The 26,354-nt window shown below is 37.1% G+C and overlaps 1 protein-coding gene across 2 annotated transcripts in view; it reads right to left on the reverse strand.

Moving 5' to 3' along the window:
• KPNA1 (karyopherin subunit alpha 1) overlaps nt 1-26,354 on the reverse strand; it is a 50,343-nt gene that overhangs the window by 20,281 nt on the left and 3,708 nt on the right. Inside the window, exons 1-9 of one of the 2 annotated variants that reach the window (XM_085591936.1) lie at nt 18,670-18,719; nt 17,414-17,547; nt 16,504-16,611; nt 14,689-14,788; nt 14,033-14,127; nt 10,815-10,946; nt 2,876-2,964; nt 1,500-1,599; nt 799-962 (exon numbers count right to left, since the gene is read on the reverse strand). In XM_085591936.1, the coding sequence (XP_085448062.1) occupies nt 799-962; nt 1,500-1,599; nt 2,876-2,964; nt 10,815-10,946; nt 14,033-14,127; nt 14,689-14,788; nt 16,504-16,611; nt 17,414-17,542 (917 nt within the window). In that variant the 5' untranslated portion in view covers nt 17,543-17,547; nt 18,670-18,719. Of the gene's footprint in view, nt 1-798; nt 963-1,499; nt 1,600-2,875; nt 2,965-10,814; nt 10,947-14,032; nt 14,128-14,688; nt 14,789-16,503; nt 16,612-17,413; nt 17,548-18,669; nt 18,720-26,354 lie in introns of those variants that run through there. The other variant, XM_077781250.2, reaches the window with a different exon arrangement.

Consider the following 26,354-nt stretch of genomic DNA (forward strand, 5'->3'; position numbering starts at 1 on the left):
GTTGTGTGTTTAACCCATCAAACCCTGTTTGATCATCTTCCACCATCATATGCATCCCTCCATCATCATTGGTAAATCAGAACTGGAACAGGAAAGGTGAATTAAGGATTTTTTTTCTCCAATGAAAACACTATAAAACACTACCTAGAAGCAGTATGTTCTATTCATTAATCAGCATCACATTTGCTCTAATGTTAGAGGCCTTAATAGTCTTTTTATTTCCACCACTGAAAACCATTATTCTTTGTTCTTAAGCCATTGAATGGTCCATGTCTGACCCTGGATCTGAAGCAATGGCTCTGAACAAGGCCAGACTCTGTGACCCCAACTCTCACAGCTACACTTTACTGACCAAAATGTGCATCTACTCTTCTATAGTAAGGGTTGAGGAAATTATTTACATTTCAAGTCCTTGGTACAGACAATTCTAGTAAATGGAACTGTTTCTTATATTTTTATCTTTGATATCCTTTAGGGAATTTCCTATAGGTAACTATAATATGTACTTCAATGACACAAGGAAAATTCCAATGTATACTGTGGATTTTGCAAAAATGTAGCTCTTAGGTACAGGAAAAAAATCTTAAGAAACAGCTAAACTAATTTATCTTAAGAAATTAGTGTAAGTTCAGTTGTTTTTCTTACTCATGACAAATAGAGAACACTGGACAGGTAAAATTAAAACTCAAATCTTGCTCTTTGGAAATTACATTTCAAGACCTATTTAATTAAACTTCTCATTGTGACAATCTTCATGTCAGGTAGAAGAGTAACACTCGCTTGCAATAGATTTCTTACATCAGCAGTTCCACAAGTCTTCTGCAGACTCCTGCATCAATAACAGCCTGGATTTTATCATTGGGGCCATCAGACAAATAGGACAAAGCCCAGCAGGCATCAGCTAATACATCTGTATCATTGACAAATAGCAGCCAGGAAAGCACACTAAGACAAGGTGAAACCTGTAAGACATTAAGAAGAGATACATACATTAAAATTGCCAGAAGACCAGTTATCATGTCAGCTAATTTTTTATGTCATTATTGGATTAGGCACTGGCAACTTAAGAAAATTTGAGACCTAGCTAGCACTTCTGTGCAGGACTGTAGCTGTACAAGCATGGAGAAGCATGTCTCCAAAAAAGCACCACAGCAACTCTTCAGCCTCTACAGAACATCTGTCAATGAAACGCAGCCTTGTCCACTAAGATGTGTTAGGTGCTGTTCTACAGCAGCCAAGATGTGCAGAGTTTTGTTCTGCTATGGGACAGTTGTCTCCAGCACACAAACAGTAACAAAAAGGTACAAGGCAGCCGTGTTAAAACAGTGGTTGTGAATGTCTGCCCAAAGGACTAAGCAAAAAACTTCAAAAAACTTCATCTGGAAGACAGCCATCAAATATTTCAGAATTTCTCTTTGTTTACTTTAAGTTTCACCACCTTAAACTAATAATTTAGCTATCACCACTTCATAACACATTTTCTTTCAAGTATCTCTTACCTTGGCAAAATCAGGAGGAGGATTTTTCCCTCTGCAGAGGTTGGAGAGAGCCCATACAGCATTTCGGGTCATAGTGAGACGATTCTGTTTTGAAAGCAATCTAAAACAAACCAACAAAAAATTCCAACCCTTGCTTTTAAAAAATCAAAGCCAGGCAAGTCAGTTAACTCTATGAACCATTAAATCGATTTTTTTTTAATATACACCAGGGCAAAACATGATAGTTTTGGGGTTTTTTTCAAAAATACATTGTAAAGAAAATCATCCTTGATGGCTACTAACATACATGCTAGACACAGAACCTAGTATCCCAACAAGAACAGTAAACATTACACTAAATTTTACTCAAATGCTAAGATACTGACGTGGCAGATTAACAGTCAAAAGAGGTGCAGGAATTGTGACAAAATTCCTCTAAGAAGAATGACATGCAGGTAGTTTTGAAGAGAACTCTCCTAGCCAAACTGCATTTTTATATAAGTCTCAGACTATGAGTCCCACTTTGGCCTAGAAAAATGCAGAAAGTCAAGACCTAATTTTCCCACAAGTGTAACAATTCAGTTTCTTTTTCTTATAACCATCTCCCACTGTACCAATGTCTTTATGAGAGCATGGGGAATTCCTCTGCTGCAGTCTGCAAAGGACAGAGACTGAGTAACTGTAATTTGGACATGACAACACAAGATGGTGTCATTGTTTAAGCAATAATATGCTTCTTAAGCAGAGGATCACCAAGATAATTAGCAGGCTAGAGAAATGACACACAGTGGGACGTCAGTGACCTGGATTTGTTCAGCCTTCGAAGGAGATGGTGTGAGAGGAGATACAACTGCTGCCAACAACACTTTAACAGGAGGATACAGAAATCAGGAAGCCAGAGCCTTCTCAAAGGTGCACAGTGACAGGACAAGAGGTAAAACACAGAAAATTCTGATTAGGTATCAGAACACCGTGCTTCACCAAGCCATGGTCAAACACTGCAACAGGTTACTCCGGGTAGTTACGGAATCTACTTTTGATGTTCCAGATTTGACTGGTTAAGTAGTTGAGCAATTTAATCTGATCTCACCTGCTATGAAGAAAGGCTTTGACTAGATGACCTCCAAAGGTGCCTTTCAATTTAAATTATTCAGTGACTCTAAAATAAGCCCAGACATCCACCCACACTGTAGAATAAAATAGTTCCAGCTTAGCTGCTTCTAAAGTGTGTTTTCATTTTAGCTTCATTAAAAAAATAGCTCAGGACTCCCCTTTAAAAACTGTGATTAGTCCACAATAAAAGAAAACAGTATTACTATTCTTCAAGGCAAAACCCAAATTTTAGTCATATCAGACACTCAAGCAAAATTCTGAAAAACACATTAAAACAAACTTACTGCAATAAAGGGGGCAAGATATTACAGTCCAAAACATAGTCTCTGCACATAGTGCTGTCTCCAGCAATGTTGCCAAGAGCCCATACTGCCTGCAATGAAAAACAGAATAATGTTTTATTCTCAAAATTTGACCAGTTTAACATATGTGTTAGAGTTGAGAGATAATCTCTTCTCTCTGTTAGGTCCTGGACAATGCACAGAAGGGGAACGCATTCTGGATGCATATTACATTAATACACTCAAGCTTATTACATGATTCAGGAGTATTTGTGGAGATCTAAGAACACCATAACAGCAAACGTATGTCTCCAAAGATTGTGCAGGCTTTGCTCTGCTCACAATGTAAGAGATGAGCTCACCTCCACAGGCTTAGGAACATTCTAATTCTACCCTCCTTGTTCACACATAATTTAAAACCAGACATTTGTAGCATAGGTCAAGTAAGTCTGTATCTACCCAAAAATATTTGTGTGGAACAGACTGTATTAGTATTTACTACGAAGGCATAAAAGTATGCATTGTTTACATAGTCATAGATAAAAATTAGAATATATGTTCAAGATAAATTAATATTCAGAATCAAAGAATTCGGGTGGGTCTGGACATAAATTCTTTAAAATAAAACTATATGAGACAGAACCAGTGTTGCTGATTAAGTCATATGCATAGCAAAATGTAAGGGCTTGGACATCAGCTACCCCAACTTCATTTTGAGAAGATGAAAAATACCAGAATTAAAGTGGTATAAAATCCATCTTTTGTAATATGCTGAGAATAAAATATTTATGTGGTTTTGATTTATATTTTGGGCCAAGTGGTGTTTTTTGTACTGTCCACTAGTATGAGAGCTGTAACTTTAAAAAGTAGAAACAGTCTATGTCAAGTATAAAAGCAATTTTATGAATTCCGTGCAAATTGCAATATTTTGTCACACAAGAAAAATTATGAAGTTCACATATGCTATTTACTTCAAGTTAGCAGAAGACTAAGTGTCTTATTAAATAGATACATGTATCTATCTGCTCATGTATCTGGTTGGCTTATTTGGATTTTGGCTTTACAGACACATATCTACACAACCACTGAAGTACTTCCAAATCTACGTACAGAGGACAAAAGCAATACTATTTGTCATGGATAGCAGCTGAATGTCCTCCTCAAATTTCTCTTCAGTTGAAGGCTATGTATTTAGCTGCAATAAAATGAGTTATAGTGTATAACTATTCCTCCAATTGAACAAAGCAAGTTGCTCATACAAAATAAATATCTTCTTCCCTCTCTCTATACCTGTTTAAAATAAAATCTCCTCTAAAAAAACTGACAGAATCGCCAACCTTTTTACCTAAAGGAAATTTTTTGGTAACCTGAAATAAACGTATTTATTAATTTCCAATATGGTGTCAATTAATTTAATGCATTGGGTTTCTCTTGGAAGATGTTTTTTAATGGTGGCAAAAAGATGCTACTATAAAAAAACAAGACTCCAATCACTGTAGAGGCCCAAATGCACTAGCAAACCCTGCAAAATGAATACAACTAAAACCAGAAGTATATAAAGAATGTAGATAGAGATGTCAGCTTGCTAGATACAAAATATAAAGACTCCTCCTCTGTACCACTACTACCAACAACAGCATAGGATTGGAGCCATTAAATTACAAGTTGTGAAGAGAGTAGGCGACTGTTCCGCGGAAGGATTAGTTTGTTTTCTACTGTTTTCCAGGCTTCTGCTTTCAGTCACAGTCAGAGGCAGGGCACGAGACTTTATTGACCTGTGCTATGAAACAGCACAGCCATTATAACTACGTGATGTTTTCCCAAAACTGATCTTCATCATCATTTTTCATTCTAACTCTTGTTCTTTTTACAACTATTGTGACAACAGTTCATCTAAAAAGTGTAACTTTGATCTGGCAGCCTATTGGACTCAATGCACACAAGACAGCTACCAGGAAAATTTAGCTTAAGAGACAGAATATATGTTACCTCCTGCAAAATATCACGCCAGAACTTTCAGGAGCCACAACTGTTGTTCACTCCAATACTTAGATTTCTACAGCAAGGAGAAGCCTGAGGAATGAACTAAAGACTTCAGAAAGTTCTAAATAAATTTGTGCATCTTCTGAAAATACTTTGGGAGGGAAAACGAATAATTCTCTTTCACTGAAGATGTGAGTGATTTTGCATGAAGGCACAGTTTCCTTGTCTGGACACCCTTACACAGGTAAAAAACAAGGAAGCTCTATTTCATTTGTCTGTGGTTTTTGTTTCTGCCATTACAGCAATACCTATTTTTACGGTTGACAAGAGTGATAATCACTTAATCCAAGAATCCATTCTGACCCTGAATGACTGACTGGTTTTGCAACAGCAAATCTCACATCAAAAAGTCTGACCAGAGAAGTCAAATAGCACCTCTGCTTTCCCATTCTTCATTGTTTTTAAGGCAAGGAAAGTCTGGCTGTGTGGTCTGCTGTCACAGGAGCTGGTAAGAGAAGATGTCGTAACAAATCCTTGTATTGCTAATCACTGATAGCACACAAGATGCCAATTAATTGAAATACCATGTCCTGGGGTGACTTTAGAAAAATATGCAATGTTTCATTCAACAAGGAAGATGTCTCTCCTTAGGGAATTACTTTAGCTCTTCAGATAAGTAAGGAATGGAGTCAAGCTCATTCAAACTCTTCTCATCAAACATTGCCATAAATACAAAGCTCTGTCATGGTTTCCACAAACATATGAACAATCACAAGTTTCTTCAGGGTTTTTTTCTCTATTGAATAATGTTCAATTATTTCCATTTCTTCTTTTGCGCACTCCTCAAGATGCAAATACTTGCCACAACATTTTGGCTTTGGTTTCATTCTACACAACTTAAATGTTTTCATGTTCATTCAATTTTAGAGCTTATTCAATCAAAAAATATTTGACTAAAAAAAAATCCATTTCAATACCTTCTACTATCTAAATCTCAACTTAAAGAAGACATGAATTTTAAGATTTGTAGCCTGATTTTTTTTAACCCACATCTTAGGTAAAAAGCTGCGTGCAAACTGAAAGTGCAAATGCTGCCTTGTTAATTTACATCACCTATTTTTATACACTTGTATAAATTACCATTTATTGCTAACAGCAGAGTAGGGTTTGTTGCAAATCTTCAATTTATTTTACTCATCACTGAACTCTAGTGTTTTTTCCTCCAGTGCTGGACAACTTCAGTAGTCAGTAAAAGCAAAGTGCAAGTCTTTTAGAGTACTGTTGAGTCATATGGTGCCTTCTGTGAATAATCCATGTGGTTTTTGACAACTCTCCACTGCCCCCTGGATTCTGAAGATTCTTAGCTATTATTTCTTTGGATATTTAAACTAAGTGCTTAACCCATCACCAACAGTGTGCAATTTGCCTCTTAGTGAAGAAGAAATATTACAAAGAATCAACCCTTTCTCAACATTTGGATGCTGACTTGGGAAAAGGATCCAACGCTAAGATGAAGATGGTGAAGATTAGCTTGCACGCAAGTGTGATTGGCTAAGTGAACACATGGAAGGACACCAGAAGGACACATTCCTAGGTGATGACTGCTACTATGTCCTAACACAGAAAACATCTTTCTTTCAGTGGCTGGGGTGATTATAGCTCCTTCTTCTCATATCTAATCTGACAAACAGAGAAAGTAGCACATCCTCATACCTTGACTGTTTGTCCTGATTTTGATTACCAACAGCTTGTTAATAGGACTGCTGGTGTAAAAGCCAAACAGAGCCTGGACACCAGACTCACAGGTCAGCTCTGCCAAGCTGATGGTTACCAAAAGGAATAGCAATACTACTAGAAATGGAAAAATACTGAGGGAGAAACATACTGGTTGGCTCAGCTGGAAATACAAACTTTCTCAAAGAGGAACAGGGCAGCTGGGGATGCTCCTGCCACCGTCTGTCCAGCGGAGCACAGTGACACACACCTGTCCCTGTGAGACAACAGCCATCCTCCTCAACAGGCAGCACAACGCCTAGTATGGGTTTTGAAGGAAATTCCACATTCATCAAGGAAACCCAAGCTGACACATGGGTTTTAAGTACCACAGCAAGGGAAATCAGGAAAGAACTGCAGCTAAGACACTGCTAAAGTCACATCAACCTTAAGCATGTCTAAAAGGCTTTGATGGAGTCTTTCAATATAAATAATTTCAGGCAGGTAGATCAAAATTTCTAGATGTCTTTTGGAAGAAATACACTGTGGTAAGTGGAAAAGGACTAGGACATCTGACACTGACTAAACCTAAAAATCAGTACACCAAAAACAGAAAAGGGGAGAGAAGGGCGATGTAGCCAGTGTTTTTCATAAATAATGCTGGTGTAGATTCTGTGATAAATACAATTTCTCTGATGGGAAAAATATATGCTAAATGGTCTAACCACTGACAACAGAGTGGTCTGACCACTGACTGACACATAATACAAGCAATGAAAGAGTTAAAGGATGGTAGGCTAATTAAATAAGGCCTGCACAGCTTAATGGGAAACAGATCTTGTAAAAGGATGTAAGGAATGATTCTATTAACATACATGTTGCTTATTAAATATAGCTATAAAGATTGCCTAACAGACTTCTATAAAACAGCTGACTTAGACTCTTCACTAGACCCAGAAACTAGCATATGCAAAGGAAAAAAGTGTAAAATTAAAACTGGCTTATAGATATGAAAAATACATGTTGGGAACATTGTGATCAGAAGATAAGGTACACTGATATCTGTTCCTGAATTACTGCTAAGGGAAGTTAGCAATAAAAGACAAAGTAAACACATACATCTTTAAAACTGACCTACTGTAAAACAAAAACAGTGGGTAATGACTAGCCAATAAGCAAGAAATTATACATATTATTTGTTTATGCCATGCTACATATTCAAAATAATGTTATCACCTAACATTTCCTTCTAAAGAATTGCTATCCCAATTAGAACACAGCCTTCAATACTTCTTTATCTCTTCATCTTTTACTATATGATTGATTACAGGGTTAGTTTCTGGCCCCTCTGCCCTGAGCATGTTGTTGTATTTTCTGTAGTTTCCTGTATTTTTGTGATTTGTTGAAAATGCAGTTGCTTGCAAATAATAATCTTCACAGTACTACTGTGAGACATAATTAGGGTGATTATTTTAGAATAAATTGTAGCCAAATATCACCCAGTTTCAGAAATCTAACTTGAGAACTCCAGGATCAGACCTGCTCAGAACACAGGCCTAACCACAAAAATCACTGCTGAGTTGTCCTCAACTACAAAATGAAAAAGAAATATTTCACCTTGAGCTTTAAAAAACCCCAGAACAAGTACCCACTTACTGAAAACTGAGAGAAGGAAATCACCCCACATCAGACACTAAGCAGTAGAAACATTTTTCTCACAAACCTACTATCAGGCTTAATTGTAAGAATTTCTTCCCTATTGTCCTCCCATGTACTATAATTTGTTCCAACTTTAACAAACAGGGTCATAGTGTGACAAATAAAAGCCTCCTTTACTACCCACTCATCTGTTACCAGGGCAACAATCTGTGCATACACTGAATGAGACAAGTCTCATCTGGAAAAATACTATGCAATTGTGTACTACTGCTATCCTGTAATACAGAAGTACAAGAGCTATCTTCTCAGTGCTTATATGCTCCTAATTTTTGTTTCAGATGATACTATGGTGAAGTGTTTAAAGCTGTTGGGGCCGAGCAGAATTCCTCTTTTGTTGGCCAGCATTAAACCCCATGTCAGCTGTGAGCAGGGCTGCAATCTCCAGAGCTGCAGCACAGAAACCCATGATGAAACAGTGCAAGTAACACTTTGCCATGGGACATTTTCCTTCTTCAGCACAGCTTATTACAGAGCAATCTGTAACTACTACTTGGAGATTACCAGTAAGAGAGAGATCATGAATTTGGCAGCACTTGAACAGCATGGAAGAATATTTTTCATTAATGACAACCAAGCCTCTCTGCCTGCCTGCAATCTGAATTTTAATATGTCAGCAGTTTATTAGGAGGCAGGGAGAGGGGAACGAGTCAGATAAACTACTTAACTGCAGCCCCTAAGGTCTTCTGTTAATTCACCCATTTAAAGATTGAAGGCTGCACAACTTAATCTAAACAGGTTTGCTCTTCCCACCTGCTCTCTGAACATCAGCAGGGATTATAACAACCTAACAAAAAAAGCAAGTTAGCTCTTGCACAGAAGATCAATCATTAGAAGAAAAACTAAGAACAGCCTTTACTCTATACAGAGCACCAAACATTCTGCAGGAACAGCACTCTTCAAGTGACAGCTGAATTTGGAAAGCAATACTATTCAGTTCAACCCCCAAACTACAAAATCTGAAAAAATCCATATAGCTAAGTCTGGATGGATTTTCACACAGGCAGAACACAGCATTTATCTGCCATTTTGCCAAATTCCCTATCACATTTCTAATTTCTACAACAGCAGACTCAACTCCTCAAAGCTAAAGTAATGGACAAAAAATACTTATTTTCTTTAACATTTTTTCAAATACCTGAATTCCATTCCTCTTTAAAAGCCTTCTCAACAATAATTCAGTCTGAGACAGAACATTGAAAATGGAAAGTGGAGTAACTTGAAAGCTAAAAGCAACTAAGAAAAAAATCTGCCTTGTGGAAAATGTTAGGCAACCTTAAGTACAGGTGGTACACTCTGAGCCAAGAAAGCTACAGGAAAGAAAGGAAAGTTACACAAAGCAGTCCAATGTTTATGAGTTGGGACTCCTCCAATCATGCATCTCAATTCAGCCAAATGCAAGGTCAGATATCTAGGAACACAGAACAGAGGTCACACTTACAGGATGGAGAACTGAACCCTGGAAGTCAGTGACTCTGAAAAGAACAATGGATCATATTGGATAATCAGCTTAACCTGAACTCACAGCCAGCTTCTGTGGCAGAGTCCACAAAGACACTGGATATTTACACACCATATATCGAGCAGAAGTGAAAATGAGCTACTATCTCTGCAAACAACAGTGCTGAAAGGGTGCTAGTGGAATAGCCAGTGCTTGTCATTTCACCACCACAAAAAGATACTGAAACTAAGAAATGTTCAGAAAGAGGTCACCAAAAAACAAACCAACCACCACAGAAACATTCTCAAAATAAGAATACAGTGCTTAATTTCATTTACTCAAGTAAAACCTAAGCCATGGTCTGCAAGTAGCCATAGGAAAAAACACAGAACTTACTAATGGAGTAAAGAATGTAACAAAAGCGATACCAGGACCCAAAGCTAGTCAAATTTGTATAGTAAAGGTATATATTTTCAAGTTAGGATTAAGATTGGCTGAATCTAAATTTGTTAACATCATTAATGTTTCATTCACTCTAAGTCTTCAAAGCAAGATTATATGTCTGAAGTACATCCTTGTTTAAATACAAGTTACAGACCTCAACTGGAATCTACTGAATTCAATGTTTGGTCTGTGGTTTATACTGATCCTTGTGGGCCTTGAAGAATATTTGTCTATGCTGCAAGGAACGCGGAGAACAAGCTATAATTTCTACTCATGCTTCATCTTCAGGAGAAACAGGCATGAACTTCTCATATCTAAAGCAATTATTCAAACAAGGCTCCCTGAATTCCTCAATAGACAAAAATATACCAACCTGTTATAGAGCAAAATTAATTACCTCATTAGCTATGGTTAAGTTTATAATTTCCAGAAAGAGAAAAATACTTGCTTAGGTAACTTAACACATACTAAGCACTGCATTTTCTCTAAAGGCTTTCTTACAGGATAGCCTTGTGCCTTTTCAGAGAAGGGGGAAAAAAAACCAACAAAACATCAAACAAACAAACCAAACAAAAAGTCAAACAAAAAAGCCTCCAATTCCACAAATTAACACACACAAAATTCAACACGGTTCTCAATCTTTACCTGTTCCTGTACATCTTCAAACTCTGAACTGAGCAGCTCTATGAAGATGGGGACAGCTCCTGCTTGGATCACTATTCGAGTCTGAAGGGAATTTCCCGAGGCAATATTTGTCAGCACCCATGCAGCTTCGAACTGGGAAACAAAATACAAATCAGTTTACTAGGAGCTCTCTGTGCCACACCAAACATGGAGATTAAATGTCCTTGAAAACCAGAGAGATCTGACAGATAGATTTGGCATAGGGGAAACATAAGATATTACTAATTAACAGATAATTTGCAAAAAAACAGAATCATGTATTTAAGAGTTATCACTATCACTTGAAACAAAAATTTGCAGCAGTTCCTTATGAGAACATCAGGTTTGGCGTGGCTTTTCAAACTTTTCCTTTTTTGCTATGCATTTATGTTACCTTTACCTTTCTTACTGGCTAAGAACCTGTACACAAAACAATGTAAAGCTTTCCCACAACATGAGACCTGCATTCACTGGATCACCAGTGATATTCCTGAAGATGCAAGAGTAAAAAATGTTTGACAAAACTTCATGGATATGAAGCAAATAAAAGATCTAGAAGAGATTAAAAAAACCATATAAAAATAGATTTCTAAAAAACAACACAAAGTACTTCTCTCCAATTCTGATCAGTACTGATGCCAAATGTTATTAGTGTATCATGTTTTTATTCATGACTTGAAGAAAAAGTGAGATCCTGAACACTTTGCATTTTAATAGGTTTTGTCATTTATTATTTTAATGCCAACTTGCAAAAGCATTAACTTTTTAAGAATGATTTTGACATTACCAAAAGACACTGATCCAGCTGTATTCCAGCGGAAACACTGACATATCTTCAAAAACAATCTGTCTCTGTCTGAAGAGACACAGCAAGGACTTATATTTAGGGTTTAGTTACAAAACCAAAAACTCCTGCAAAGGAGTTGCCACCAAATCCTGAAATATGCCTGAAATAAGAACTTAAGAATTAAGCCTAGACTTCTAAGGCTTTTCATTTCTAAGTGTTGTTAAAGACTTTGGTTTTGAAAATACAATTAATTAATACAATACAATTAATCCCGCCCTTCTGATCAACTGAACATTCTAGTAAAATGTGATCAGAATAAACAATTCCAAAATGCATCACTGCAATGCACAAAGTATGGGCTACAAAACAAAGAAGAAACAGATAAAGTCAAAATTGTAAGATTCACCATTAATGAACAAGAAGCAAAACAGTGTGACCAGAACCTAAGGCCAACGTAAAATGTTTTTTCCTGTAATTCTACTTTCTCTGGAGTATCCAGTGTTCTGGGGTATGTTATAACATAACTCATTTTTAAACCAGAGGTATCTTATCCATATTTTAAAGTTTGTCCTCCAGCTTCCTAGTGGTACCACCAGCTTGAACAATTCACAGCTTGGAGACTCACACTGTCTCCAGTGTAAGTCACAGAAAGGTTAGAGAGTGACAGTTTCTCTCTTCCTTCTTCTCTGTGGACACCAGATGCTCCAGGATGTATAAACTAAGGAGCAGTCACATTAATGGCAAAGATATCTTTGTGGTGCTGTTCTTTTGTAAGATTCCTCTCTCCACATGAGACAAATGTACTTGCTCATGTATGGCTAAACTGACCCTGGAGAACAGGGGAGCTTTTTAAAGTCTTCCATTTACCTTAAGTAAAAACAAGACTAAGGAATTCCTAACAAATTAGGCCTTCCTATTACTGATCTCAGAGGCCTAGTTTTTACAGGATATTCCACTGAAAACATATAAGAAAAACAGACCATAAATTCCCATAAAGTTCTAAGTTCATTAACATGAAAGTTGCATATTCAATCCACCATACAAGCAGTATAAATTACACTTCACTGTCTCGGAACAACTTGAAAATCCTTTCCTTCTAGGTTAGGCTACAGTTAGAAATGCCTAGAATGCCAAACCCAAAGGAATATTTTTGGAAACAATAACAGAGCAAATAAAAACATTAAAAGGTGAGTTCCAGAGAACTTCCCAACTGATCACAGCAGAAAGTTCTACCTGCAGACACTAAATTGCCAAGCAGGCAGAGAGAATTGCCAAGATGGAAAATAACCCAGGCAGAATGGAATATCAAGAGCAACATACTCAAGCTTGTTATTTTCACCGCTTTCCTAAAACCCCTTTAGGACAAGCTTGCACATTTCCACTCTGACTGATTTTCCCCATTTCCATGTAAATATCAATAAATGTTACACCAATAAGGCCACAAGAATTGCTTCCATTTATTTGCCTGCCTTAGGTTTCTATGCTTGACCCCAATAAGTAATAAAAGGCATTCAATTTTTTTTTTTTTTTTTACAAGAGATAGCTTACAGATCTTCCATTGGGGCTACAAACCAACCAGCACAAATCTGATACATATTCTTTGTTACAGTCCCGACTCCTCAAAGGAAGCTAACAGACCTCTGGAATTCTGTGGATAACAATCTGAAAAATAATACCTGTAAATGCTTTCTCTAATGTGTAAAAAAACCTAAAGTTTTGCATAGATCCAGTCAACAAAATTTGGATTTCACATGGCATTCACAAACCTGCTGCCTTATGCATTTTAAAAGAACACTGATTCTATGTGCTGTATTTAATGGTTATATGTTAACATATTTTTTTCTTAACCAGGTAATTTGTTTTCTTTCACTTTCTATTAGCCAAGAAAGATTGACCAGAAAAACACACAGCTGGAAATAAGACAAAGGTCAAGAAAATTAACCACCATTGTAGCACATATAATTCAGTTTTTTCAAACCACAGTAAGGTTTCCAGCTTTCTGTGTTTATCACTACAGATTTTATTTCTAATTCTAAACTTTTTTTTCACTTTAACCAAAAATTTAAATCCTAATTCTAAAGATTTAAAACTGCCTTCAATTTGTACAAAGAAGACAAACATCAAAGTTTTGTTTAATAGCTTTTCATCTGTTGAGTTCCAAATCTCAAATTCAGTATTTGCTGCAGACCCCATCCTATCAGTCATGCAATGCATGTCAGACATCTCTCTCACTCTCTCTCCTGTGCTATTCCCAGAGGTCTTGTCAGAAATTCTGAAGATAAAATAGCTTTTTTAACATAGTGAAAAAAGAGAGGAAGTACAGCTGAACAAATCACTCATTTTTCTCCTATCTAATTTGCATCACCAAATGCCTTCCTAAACTAGGAAAGCAGATACATTTATATTTTTATACCTGTAATGTACAGTTTTCTTTCCGCTTCAGGAACTCCACAAACCTGGCCACTACTCCTTGTGTGCTTATGACTTCATCTATTGGAGGATTTGGTTCTGTTTAAAACAAAAAGTTAAGTTAGATCCATTGATTTCTTTGTAAGGAAATTCTCAAATTACTGCATCAAGACACTATCCAGTGATATACTGACTGCTCTTTTCTTGGGAGTGTGCTCTTTTTCTACAATACTTCACTAAAAGGCAACGGATTCCTATCTGCCAACATAAGAAAACTCCTGAGTTTTGAGGTAATAAGATAACATGATTTAGAGCACTGATGCACTCAGTAGTTTAGACAAACTGATTTCAGAGCAGCAGCTCTGTGCAGTCACTCTGGCATGCACACGTGCAAAGCACCTTTGGCATATCAGTATGTTTGGGCCACAGAGACGCTGCCTACAAAATTTAAACTTCCATCCAAGAGGAGATCTCACATCTGCAACACTCAGGACAGATTTCAAGAAAGTAAGTGACTATTGTATACATCAAGCTGGCACGGTGTCAAGCAAGAGCTTGATCCACAAATTTCAGCATGAAACTCAATTTTTACTGCTGTCAAAGTAAAACCACATGCTAGAGAGGCTTCTACATTTTTCTCTAAGTAATTTCAGCCCTTACCTTTAGAAAGCAGCTTTCGGAACTTCTGGGTGGCTGAGAGCTGCTGTTCTGGACTATTGGAGAAAATCATCTCAATCATATCAGCAGTGATGACTGCACTCTAGAATTTACATGGGGAAAAAGAATGAGGGTGATAGAGAAGAAAAGGGGGGAAAATCTGGAATTAGCAACAAACAGGTTACATTTACTAAACCAGTATAAAGTTTATTTCTTATTGGATAACAACTTAGGTAAAACCATTATGGACAACAAAGGAATCATTATATATGTACATCTACGTAAGGCAGCATCATTCTCAAATGCAACTTTGTCTTACTGAAAGCCAAAATTAAAATTTTCCTGAATATATGGCAAGAAAATTACTCTTCAGAATTTTTCACTGGTATTCTCTCCCTTCCTCTAAAATAATTGTAAAATTGTCAGCTTCAATAAAAAGTAATTATGTTAGCATTTAGATTTCCCTAACATGTACATTTTGACTCACTCTCTTACACTAAAATCTATAGGACTTGTCATTTCTAGAACAGTCAAACCCTAATGCTTGTTATCAAAATCAAGTAGAGGTATTAAATTTACCATAATAGTGATGGTTTCCAATAATATAAATAAATTAAATCAGTAACCTTTCTTATGCTAGGTAAAATCTGACATTCTGTTCACTACACATGTACCCATGTAAAAAAGCATAAGGAAAGTCAGATTTTTTTCTTCCACTTCTAATCTAATCTTCAGATAAAGCTGATACAAACCCTTAGACAGACAAGGAGACAGATGACAGTGCTGAAAATACTTAAGCGTTGTCTGTAACAGCCAACAGCTCCAACTGTTAAGAGCCTGAAATTAATGGCATTTAACATAGCAAACTGTGTAATGACACTATCTATCAATTAGGCAAAATCCTTTCCTCACTTTTTACTCTCTATTTGTTTAATATAAGCTTCCACACAAGATTAATGGTTTTTAGGACTCACCTTGATATTTGAATAGTATCTTGAAGAGTAAAACCATATATTCTATTACTGATCTACCACAATGTTTATAAGCATTTCTCTTATGCTTAAATTCTCAGTAATTTTCAAGGCTCATATAACCACCAATAGCTCAGCCTGATTTCTACTGAAACATCACTTGCATACTCTGAACATAGACACTGTGAAGATCACTGACACTTTTAAATGAGAACTGCACTTTCCTTAAACTTTTCTGTTGTAGAACTGAAACCTTAGCCATTTTTCTTTCCAGAGAGAAAGTAAAATGTCTGATTCCCACAAGAAGTATTTTTCTGTAGTTTTTAATTCTAGCACAGAAAGGAGTTCAAGGCCTCATAAATACACTTAAACTAGGTCTAGCAGTGTTTCCAACACTTAGGTTAAAAATGGTGCCACTTGAAAGTCTGCTAAGAAAGATTTCCACTGAGCCCCTTTTTAACTTTGTAAATTGCAATAACACACTGCCTGATTAGTATTTACATGCTTCAAGCAGTATGAATTTCAGATTAAAAAAACTCTGGGCAACAGTTGACAGAATCACCCATAATGGTGAACACTAAATCCAGGAAGTGATCAGCCTGCCAGGACAATGACATTTTGTTTCATTTTCTTGAGCACATATCCTCTGAAAAACCACTCACTATATACCCCTGGCATTTTTCTCTCATGTAATCTGTTTCAGGGTGGTTCATTGACATGGATGTTTCAGAGTTGTCCATCTCTGAATGCATTCTTCACATCACTCTGGAATTTCATTTCCATCACATCACTGCACAAGAGACTTGTCCAGCTTTATCCAACACTGTATTCATTTCTCATCACTTACAGAAGTCATCTCCATGTTGTTCATCTGAGCCTCATGGAAGCCCCCATCTGACATCACTTCCTCCTCCGCTTCTTCCTCAGCCGTTGCAACATTTCGGCGTTTAAACAACTAAAGAGAGAAAGTATTTAACATATATATATGTATTTAATATATATTACATAACCAATATATACACAGCATGTTGCATTAGGCTTCTATAAAAACTACATATGCTATCACCTGAGAGCAGACAGTTCAGTGGCTACAGGACTTCAACTGAAAGCACATGGAGAAAGCTTAGCCGCGGAGTAAATGAATATAGCAATGTGCTAAAATATTGGTTCCTAACATTTCTGGAGAACGTTCACTGATATCCTCTTCTCTTCTTCACTATCTGCCTCCATCTACAAGCTGTCTAGCTTCCACACCACTGCTTTCTTGCAGAGGATGCTGGGGTTCAAATTCCTGATAAATATTGTGTGTTACACATCTTCAGAGAACACCTGCAGGGCCTCTGACTGTCCAGTTGCAGTGGCAAAGAGGGCTTTGGAGGATTATCATACATAGGTTATTATACTGGGATGAGCAGAATTTGGCCTCTAAGAATGACTTAGAGAAGGTACCCAGTTTAAGATGTCATGAGAAGACCTGGAGAAGCAACAGCTACTGGTCAGACAGTTTTGTTCAAACCCTCAAGCTGCTCTGGCCAATATCACACTTGCATGAATGAGGAGCACTCACACTACGTCTTGTAGAGCCTGCAGAAGAGGCAGTGAAGTGTGCAAGTAATTCTGATTTCAGACTGACTGTGTATGAATTTGGAAGGCAGGAACAAGTAAGAAGGGGTTAGGGAGAAGCATAGAGTCAGAGACACTGCGAGACAGAACTGTTTAAAGGACTGGTCACAGATATCTCAGCTGCTGTGAATTACCTGCTCCTCTCTCTTTTGCTTCCGTAGCTGAAGACCTTCTTCCTCCCGCCTGCGACGCATCTCATCAGGGTTTAGAGATTTGTTCTTGTAGCTCTTCAGCCGGAAATTCTCTTTTCCTGAGGTCGTCATGATTCCTTCAAAATGCAATTTAAAAAAGAAGACAAAATTACTCTTCACAACACATCATTTTATATTGTGTCCACTCCTTAAACTCTGTAGCCATGAACTTCCAGCCACTGCCCCTCTTTATTCCATCACCTAACTTCTACTACAATTTAGAAGGTGGAAAGTAAAACTTCACAGAATTATAACTTTGCCGTGTCAGTTCTTTACATTAGTCAAACAAACTTTAATCATTTTGAGGCATCGGAGAGTAAGTAAAATATTTTACTAAGAACTAAGGTCTATAAGGCAGAGTATATAGCCTGGGCTAAAAAGAAAACTATACCAAAAAATTTTAACATTTCTCCACACAGAGAATTAGCCAAATTACATACTCCTGTTTTTACTCAAAAGTGAAGATGTCTTAGCTGCTTTTTAGCTTAATTTACTTTGCATGTCAGTACAGGGGCTTTTTTTTTTGCACTTCATATCCAACATTTTAAGTTAATTCAACACAATCTTGTTGAAGAAACACTGTGTTCTTTCTATCCAGACAAAGCCTACAAGGAAATTGAAACGAAAATAAAAAATTTAGGTGAAGATGGTTTAACCACAGGTTTAACCACATAAAATGTTCAGTCCTGCAAAGAAAGCAGTGCTGTTGTTCCCCTCCTCCCCACCCCCAATCCCTAATCCTGCCACTGTTTATGCAGAGGGGCCTTTTTGCAGTCTGTGATTTCCATGCGTCTTACATAATTCAGTGGGTCAGCATTTATAGCTGCCCATGATGGTTTGCAAATGTACAACACCACACTTTGGAGTCACTTAGCATAAAGCAGTAGGTGGAGAACTGTGTGGAAAGAACTTGTTCCCCTGAAAGTAATGGGTGTGGATCAGGTCTCTACTCTTAGTGCTCCATTCTGCTGCTACTTCTCTCCTTACATCATCCCTTTTAAATCCAAAAGAGTTTGGGAAACAAATTCTCAACACGTCAGTGTTTCCATGCATCTTCACAGAGATGCAGGGTCTCCAACACACTGTAAATCCTGCAACATGAGAATTTAGGAAGCTGCACTATATAAAAAGTTACTCTACAGGACTTTTAAAGATCTCTTTCAAATGCTCTAATGTGTTGTATTAAATAAGCTACCTACCTCAAATTCCATAAGCACAGAACCACCAGATGATAAATGATCTCCTGTGCATCTTCTACTTTAAAATGAAGCAACACAAGTCTGTACAGATTCTCAACAGCTTAGGTTTCCTCTTTAAAATACATCAAATGTATATTGAGTCTACTCTAACACCTCTTCTTTCAGTTAGCACAAAGAGTTGTAAGAGAAAAATAATAATAATAAATACTCAAATATGCTTCTTGTTAGAGCCTCTTTTCAAGTTGCTACTACCTGACAACCATTTATAAGAATTCTGACGATCAGAACTGACTTTCACAGAAAACATTTTGGACATCAAGTGTTACTGTATTCTGACAATTGAGATTTAAAAAACTGTTCAGGGAGACAGAACTACTACGCTGATTGTCAGTCAATCACAGATTGCACCGAATGCAACATGAACAACCTGAGCATAGAGGTAAGCAATTCAGCAGCCTAATTTTGCTGAAAAGGCTCTCCTGAAATGGCCTTTTTCTAATAAAAGGACAACAAAAAGATAAACCTCACATCACCAGAAGTTCCCTACATCTTTCTTAACAGCTTTGAGACCCATTTCTTCCTGTGTTTACACGTCTGAGCTTCAAGTGTTCTTGTTTCTTACAGTTTACTTGGCAATTATAAGTTCTTCACATTTTTAGTTTAAGTGACTACTACCTGTGTATTAAACACACATACTATTTGAATAAGCCAGGGATTTTAACTGTAAAAAGTTCAGTCAACAAACACTCAAAATTTCTTTCATTCCTAAAATATTTTGAACAAAGCATTTTATATATTTTAGAATAAGCAAGTTGAATTCAAACACCAGGTGGACAACCATGAGCAAGAAGGACATTCCTAACAGGAAAATGGCTTTGCAGACTCTGATCATTCTGTCCCTGGCCATGAATACACTACAGGCATACACTACAGCCCAGATAATATCTCAGGCCTTCCACAGTGTTATTAATAATTCTCTATTTTTGTCTGAAGTCCGTCTTCTCCAAATCATAAGACACTATTTGCCTTTGTTTGGGATTTCAGGACACAAATAACTCCTTTGATAAACTCCTGTGGTCATTTCACACCTTCACTTTCAATACTTACAAGTTCTTAATTTAACTGAAATCTTGACAGCGAACATCTTCATCCCTTAATACTAAATTTCATTTAATTTCTATTATGGAGCCTCTATATAATGTTCCAATGTTTCTGAACATCAATGATACAACCAACTTCATCATAAGTAGGTTTCCTTAAGTGTATTCTTCCTTACTGTACTTATTAACCTAGTTTCCTCCCAATCTCCCAGTCTGCATAATGATTTTCTTTCAATTAATTTTGCTTCTGTCTTTAAGATAATAAATTCCATTTTCCTCTCAGAGTTCTCTTAGCCCCTCCTGTTGTACCTAAATCATTGTTTCACTTATTGAAAAAACAGGTACAGGATTTACTTGAATTCTTTCTCTGACTTTACTGCAGACCAACAGTAACAGGTATTACTACCCAACAGCTTCACAGGTATTATCTTTCTTACGCCCTCTACAATCTGTAGCTGCAGGTTTTGGTTATGCTTATTCCTGACTTTCAAGACAGCTCACTTGGCTGACTAACCCTTTCCTCTACTTCATGAGTAAACTGTACACTTAAAATCCTTTCAAAATAGTATGTCTTTTACCTGGGAGTACAAATACCAACCACCAAATGACTGGGAAGAGTTTCTTTCATCAAAGGTGAAAAGATTAAATTCTCTTCATCATTGACAAGTTATCAATCCAACTAGAGATGGGTTCAATACTTTATTTTATACTAGGCCATCACTGGTAGTAAATAAAATCCCAGGACATAGCCACATACCTATTTTATACACCTGTCTAATCTCTATAACTGTTAAACCCATAGTTATTTTCTAAAAATAGTTCTTACATCCTGAATGTATCTTAAAATCAATCCTTTCTTTAGCATTCTTTTACTGGTTTTCTGACCATTGGTGAAAAATTCAATGAGTGCATCAAAGATTCCATTCAGCCTACACATACTGACAGCATCTTTGGACCTACTTAAATGTGTGAGCACACAATGGCTTTTTAGGACTAAAAATGTAACAACTCTATGTTAGTGTTACAGTCATCCAAGGATTGTTTGCTATAAATCCCCTCCTCCATTTTTGAGGATGTAGCTTTTTCCCCAGACTAAACCACAGAAGCAAAACAATTTCAAATTGTCTCTCTGGTCTTCAGCAGCTTTGGTGTGATTTAGCTGAAAATCCTTCCGTGGTTACTTCAAGATCACCCTTGCAGCAAATAGCAAACCCTGGATCTCCTCTGCATTGTCAAAATTAATGCTACTTCTGGATAAAATCTGTGGTGGTTGTCATGGAAATGTTCTACCCATCTTTTCTTTCCTAAAGATAGCACGGCATTGTCCACATTTTTTGATACTCCTGGCTACAGAGAAAAACCTCTGGAGACCTGGTAAGGAATTTTCATGGTATATTTCTTGGGCTTTTGTGCATCACCACTCAAGCACCATATGACACTTTCTCCTTCTCAGTCTTTCTGCATAAAAACAAATTTTAGCAAAATTAAACCCACTATTCTTGGATAGGGCATACATGATCCCAAATTTTTTTGCTGATTAAGACAAGAACCGTACCGAATGTGGATGTATTCTAAGCACACATTTTTAGGGAAATAAGAAGTTCTGCATTTCTCCTTGGTCATCAAGTCAAAGGAATTCTGAAACACTGGGACATACAGAGTCACTTACTGCCATGACCTACCTTGTCCCAAGCAATCATCTAGATAGGAATAAAAATGAACTCCCTGACTTCTTAAATCAGCTATCACTGTCACTAGACTTAAGGGCTTTGCCAGAAGGAAAACCTTGTGACTAATACTCTTGGATATTCCACACGTCAGAGGTACCAAGATGTAAAAATACAGCCCTTATAAATCAAAAGATATATAATTACATAAATGTATAAAATCCATATTTTTATACATGTAATAGCATATATGTACCATGTATACATAATGAAAATAAGATTACCAAATACACTACTGCTATTAAGGCCTATTAGAGACAGACTTTCCTTCTTTGGATATAGGGGCAATTATATGGAAAATAATGTGTTTCAGAAGTGTAGATCTATATGTGACATTCTACCTCACAATGGGAATAGGTCAGAAGGGGAAGAATTGAAAATTAAGGCAGAATAAGAGCTTGAAGAGAAACATTGTGATAAAAAATTATCAAAATACCACAATTTGCCATACTATGAGAGTACATTTCCTAACTGAGGTAGCTGTCAGAAGGAAAGGAGTCACTGGAGGCAGACTTGGGAGCTCTGCTGTGCTGTCACACTGCTGTCTCTCCTTTAGATTGCTGCCACAGAGACACAGAAAAGATACAAGAGGCATCATCAGCCCTGAAAGGACAACTCGTGTTAGAAATGGCACTGTCAAGCAGCGAGAGAAGCTGGAATTATTCAAGGGAAGAAATGCACAAAAGCTTTACTTCCAAGGAGATTTGAGTTTGTTTACTGACTCTGCTACGAGATTCTACATGTCCTAGAGAAGAAGTTTCCTCACAATCACACTTCTTGACATCAGGCCAAATACCTACAGCACAGTCTGGACAGATGTTTGAGCAATTCACTGAGCTCTGATTACAGGATACATCACCTTCTGACACTCTTCAGTGTGAGACTAGAAAACCTATCCAATTAAAAAAGCCAATCTGAAAGCAGCACTTGGTCATTCATTGCTCTCATCAACACATTCTCAAAAAAAAAAAAAATAAAAAAAAAAATCAGTATTTTGGCCACAAATGTGTCTGGGTTTTTTTCCCCTAAGAAGTGTAGATTTTGGAAAGTCTTTCTGATTTGCTTTTTGGTAATTCACAGGCAACAAGTCAGGATGCTAACAGAAGTATTTAAATCTCGGGGAAGTAAATGGTCAACTTTCTTGGACAGGACAGAAGGACAGACAACAAAAGCCCTTCCTAATAAAACCATGAAAAATACAGAGCATAGAATGATAAAAATATCACCTGGGATTAATGCTATTTCCCTGGAAAAACTTCTAGAGCAAAACCCTACATTTGGCATCATCCTACAGAGATGACAACTCATCCACCAAGTCTCTATACTGTTGACAGTGTTATCTGAGACATAAAGAAAAATTAAGGAAATCAACAGACTGACTTCTCTCTTCACTGCTGTCTCCTGTTTCTCAAAAGTCAGCTCAGCCAAATAAACACTTTGATGAGGTTGTACCAACTTCTAATGCAAAACTATGTGACAAACCATACTGGCTTACATGGGTCTGTGGGAATGCCCATCAGAAGGAACACCCATATCATCTGAGGGACCGGGGTTTTACTTCCTCTCTGTCCTCAGACTCTTGTAAAGCTCCGGACATCTACAGGAAAGGATATTTAATCATCTCAACTACAAAAAGCTATTGTTCAAGCAAAGCACAGCCAATTTCCAAGACTTCTGCTTACCTCTATCTAGCTGTAAGAGCGGATTAGGAAACACATCTCACAGTCACTATAAAATCAGCGGTTACAGTGTTTGCAAAGACCTGTAAAGTAAGTTTTGCTCCAGCCCTAACAAGGAAACAAAACAATCCTGCGTATTTCATTTTCTGTGGTTTATGAAAGCTGCAGCAGCCAAGCAGCAGGGATCCACACTCCTAGGGTAACCAGCATACAACAACAATGGAGAAGAAAAGACACCATCACCCTCTGCTATCCAGAAAGCCAGAAGATTAAAGGAGCTTCAAATGCAACATAAGAATGGTAGTCAAACATGAATAGAATGTATACCCTTGAAACAGGGTTCAGACTTTAGGAGACTTTCTGTTAAAAATTGAAATTAAGAAATGGACTTATTCATGGAACTGCTGCCCATTTCCATATCTTTCAAATCTGCTTTATTTTGCAGGCTTCCTAGTCCTCTTAGGGCTTTTCCCTGCCCAGTGGTAAGCCTTAATTCACAATTGCTTCTGTTCTAGCACTTTTATATCCCTGTGAAATATCAAAACAAGTACTAACCCAACTAATCTATAGCTAATTTGGCATGCTCTAGCTCTAGACCACTTGGCAAGTTGGACTGGCTCTTGCTTAAAAATAAGAGTAACCTTAAAATAATTAATACAAGACCTGAAAGACAAACAACATCGCACAACATGGAATGTGATATTACAGACAAGATTACAAACGTTAATATTGCTCAAAGGCAAAAAAAAAAAAAAAAAAAAAAAAGGAGGGGGGAATACATAGTGGGCGATATATCTGAACAATGTTGAGACACCTCTGTCAAATCTCCAGGGTACATTGATTTTCTCTCCAGGTAACATTCAGAAAGATCTTCTGTCCTTACAAAAAAAGTACCTATTTTTTAAGATATATACTTAAAACCCGGCCAACATCAGCTTGCCAGGCTCCTGATCCTTACATTTAAAAAAAAACCCATAGGGGAAAAAAAAAACCAAGGAAGTCTATTTCTGGTTGCATAAAGAAACCGACCACTAACAGAAACAGAACTACCTGACACTTGGTGCTACCTCTGACTGATCTGGCACATCAGTCCTGTATTACTACCTAAATCCACTGAGCCACAGAGCTGGACATCTAATTTTTAAAAGTTTGATGACTGTGTGCTTTTTTTTTCCTCTTTTTTGAGGAAATGCTGCTGAACATATTAACAAGTAATGCATTTACAAGGTTTATTGGAAAGCCATTTTAGCAAGGGGACATGCACAATAAAAGATTATATGCAGTGTATCTAGCACTTCACTATACATTTACTACCATGAAGATATTAACAAGATGTTTTGAGTTCCATTTTTAAAAGATCCATTTTGACTTAACAAGGCAGCAGATACAGTTTTCAAAGTTCCAGAAAGCTTTTCATTTGAGTGAGAAAGCAAAAAAACTGACTGCCAAAGCCAGGTCGATTTGAAATGAAAACATCTTCAAATTTGTTAACTGAGACTTTCTGACTTGAGTTGAAAACACAAAATTCCTTTACTGCGTTCAAAGATACTGCAGTGCAATAAATCTGTTTAAATTTTAAAAAAAACTCACCTTCATTTCAATAATCCCACAGTCCACAATCAACCTGAAACCAAAAGGTCCCACAAGGCATAACACAAAGCAGCAAGTGACAGGGAATTAAACTATTCAGCCACACAGGATTATACTGACATTAAAAAAAACACTCATGTTAATGTACCCATCCACATGAAACAACAGAAGTGGTTATTCCTGTGTGCAAAATGAAAATGTAATCTGTTTTTCTTTTAAAAAGGAGATTCATTTGTATTTTGATCAAGATAACAGCACACCCTCCCTACACCCACTATGTGTTTTCTGTAAGGTCATATTTAAAAGACGGACTGCTTGAAAACCACATTTGACAGTCATCTGTCAGAAAAAAAAATCACCCTAAAATTTCCAAAATCCTAACTTGCCCTAAACATTCTTTATGAATGAACAAGAGTGCACCTTTCAAAATTTCACACCATGAAAAGAAGAAATCTCTGACAGTTTAAAACTAATTAGGTTAAAAATAACCTAAATTAATAATTAAGTTGACTTTGTAGTTTCAAGCAGCTTTTGTTTAGGGTTGGAAATATCAGAAGGCACCAAAAGCAAAGCTACCTCATGCTTCCCATGATGACAAATGTGCCTGCCACAATTGTATTATTTGCTGTGACTCAGCACTATGGAAGATACGTGTGCAAGCCCACAAAATAACAACAAGACAAAATTCTACTTTTCATCCTAGCTTTGATTTCATCCTAGCTTTGGACATCAGCAATGAAAAAGTCACACAGCACTGAGGCATCACCCACACGAAGCCAAAACCAACAGGCACTTCAAAGCTTAGTTACACTCATTCTGCCTCCCTCATCCCATTTACACCCAATATCCCTCCTACCAAAAGCTCCGGAATCCATCTAACAGCACATTCACAGAGACACCTCTTCCCTTTTCTGATAACTTATCAATACCAAAAGAAAGGTAGAATGAGAACACTTAGGCAGTTGAAGAAAGGATCATGTGGAAGCTCTACAAAGAATCCCTTTGTCTTTTAAGAGGCAATCCCACCCTACTTCAGACAAAGACCACAACAACTTCATGTTAATCACAACATTATTATTGGACTTTACTAACAGACACTTACAGTTTGTGATCCACTAACAGGCGGCTTGCTTGCCAAAATGACATTTTCATAATTCAACAGGTGAATCTGCTTTCAAGTGTTACCTCAGCACTAAATTTAGTAGGCTTACAAAGCCTTATTTGGAGTTATGTTCAGGATGTTTAGCCACAGGGTATTTATTTTATGGTTTTAGAAGCAGCACATCACTTACATATAATTTCAACTTTATATAAAATAAAAATCTGTGTGTGTCAAACCACTTCGTATCTCACAGAACATATGAATCCTCCTGCTGAGCCTGACAAGCACTCTGAACTACCAACAAAAACAGAAAAACAGAGAAAATAAGTACTCTGGATCACAAGGAAGCTGTCAGCAGCAGGTGGCTGGCTAAATCTTATGTCACACTCTGAAAGCCCAAGTCCATAACTCTCCACACACATCCAGGAACAGTCGTATTTCTTTCAGTTCCAATGAGTTTTAGCGTCTGTCTCTTTATGACAAAAAG

The sequence above is a fragment of the Lonchura striata genome, chromosome 1, assembly GCF_050655825.1.
Source record: "Lonchura striata isolate lonStrDom1 chromosome 1, ASM5065582v1, whole genome shotgun sequence".
Lineage (NCBI taxonomy): Eukaryota > Metazoa > Chordata > Aves > Passeriformes > Estrildidae > Lonchura > Lonchura striata.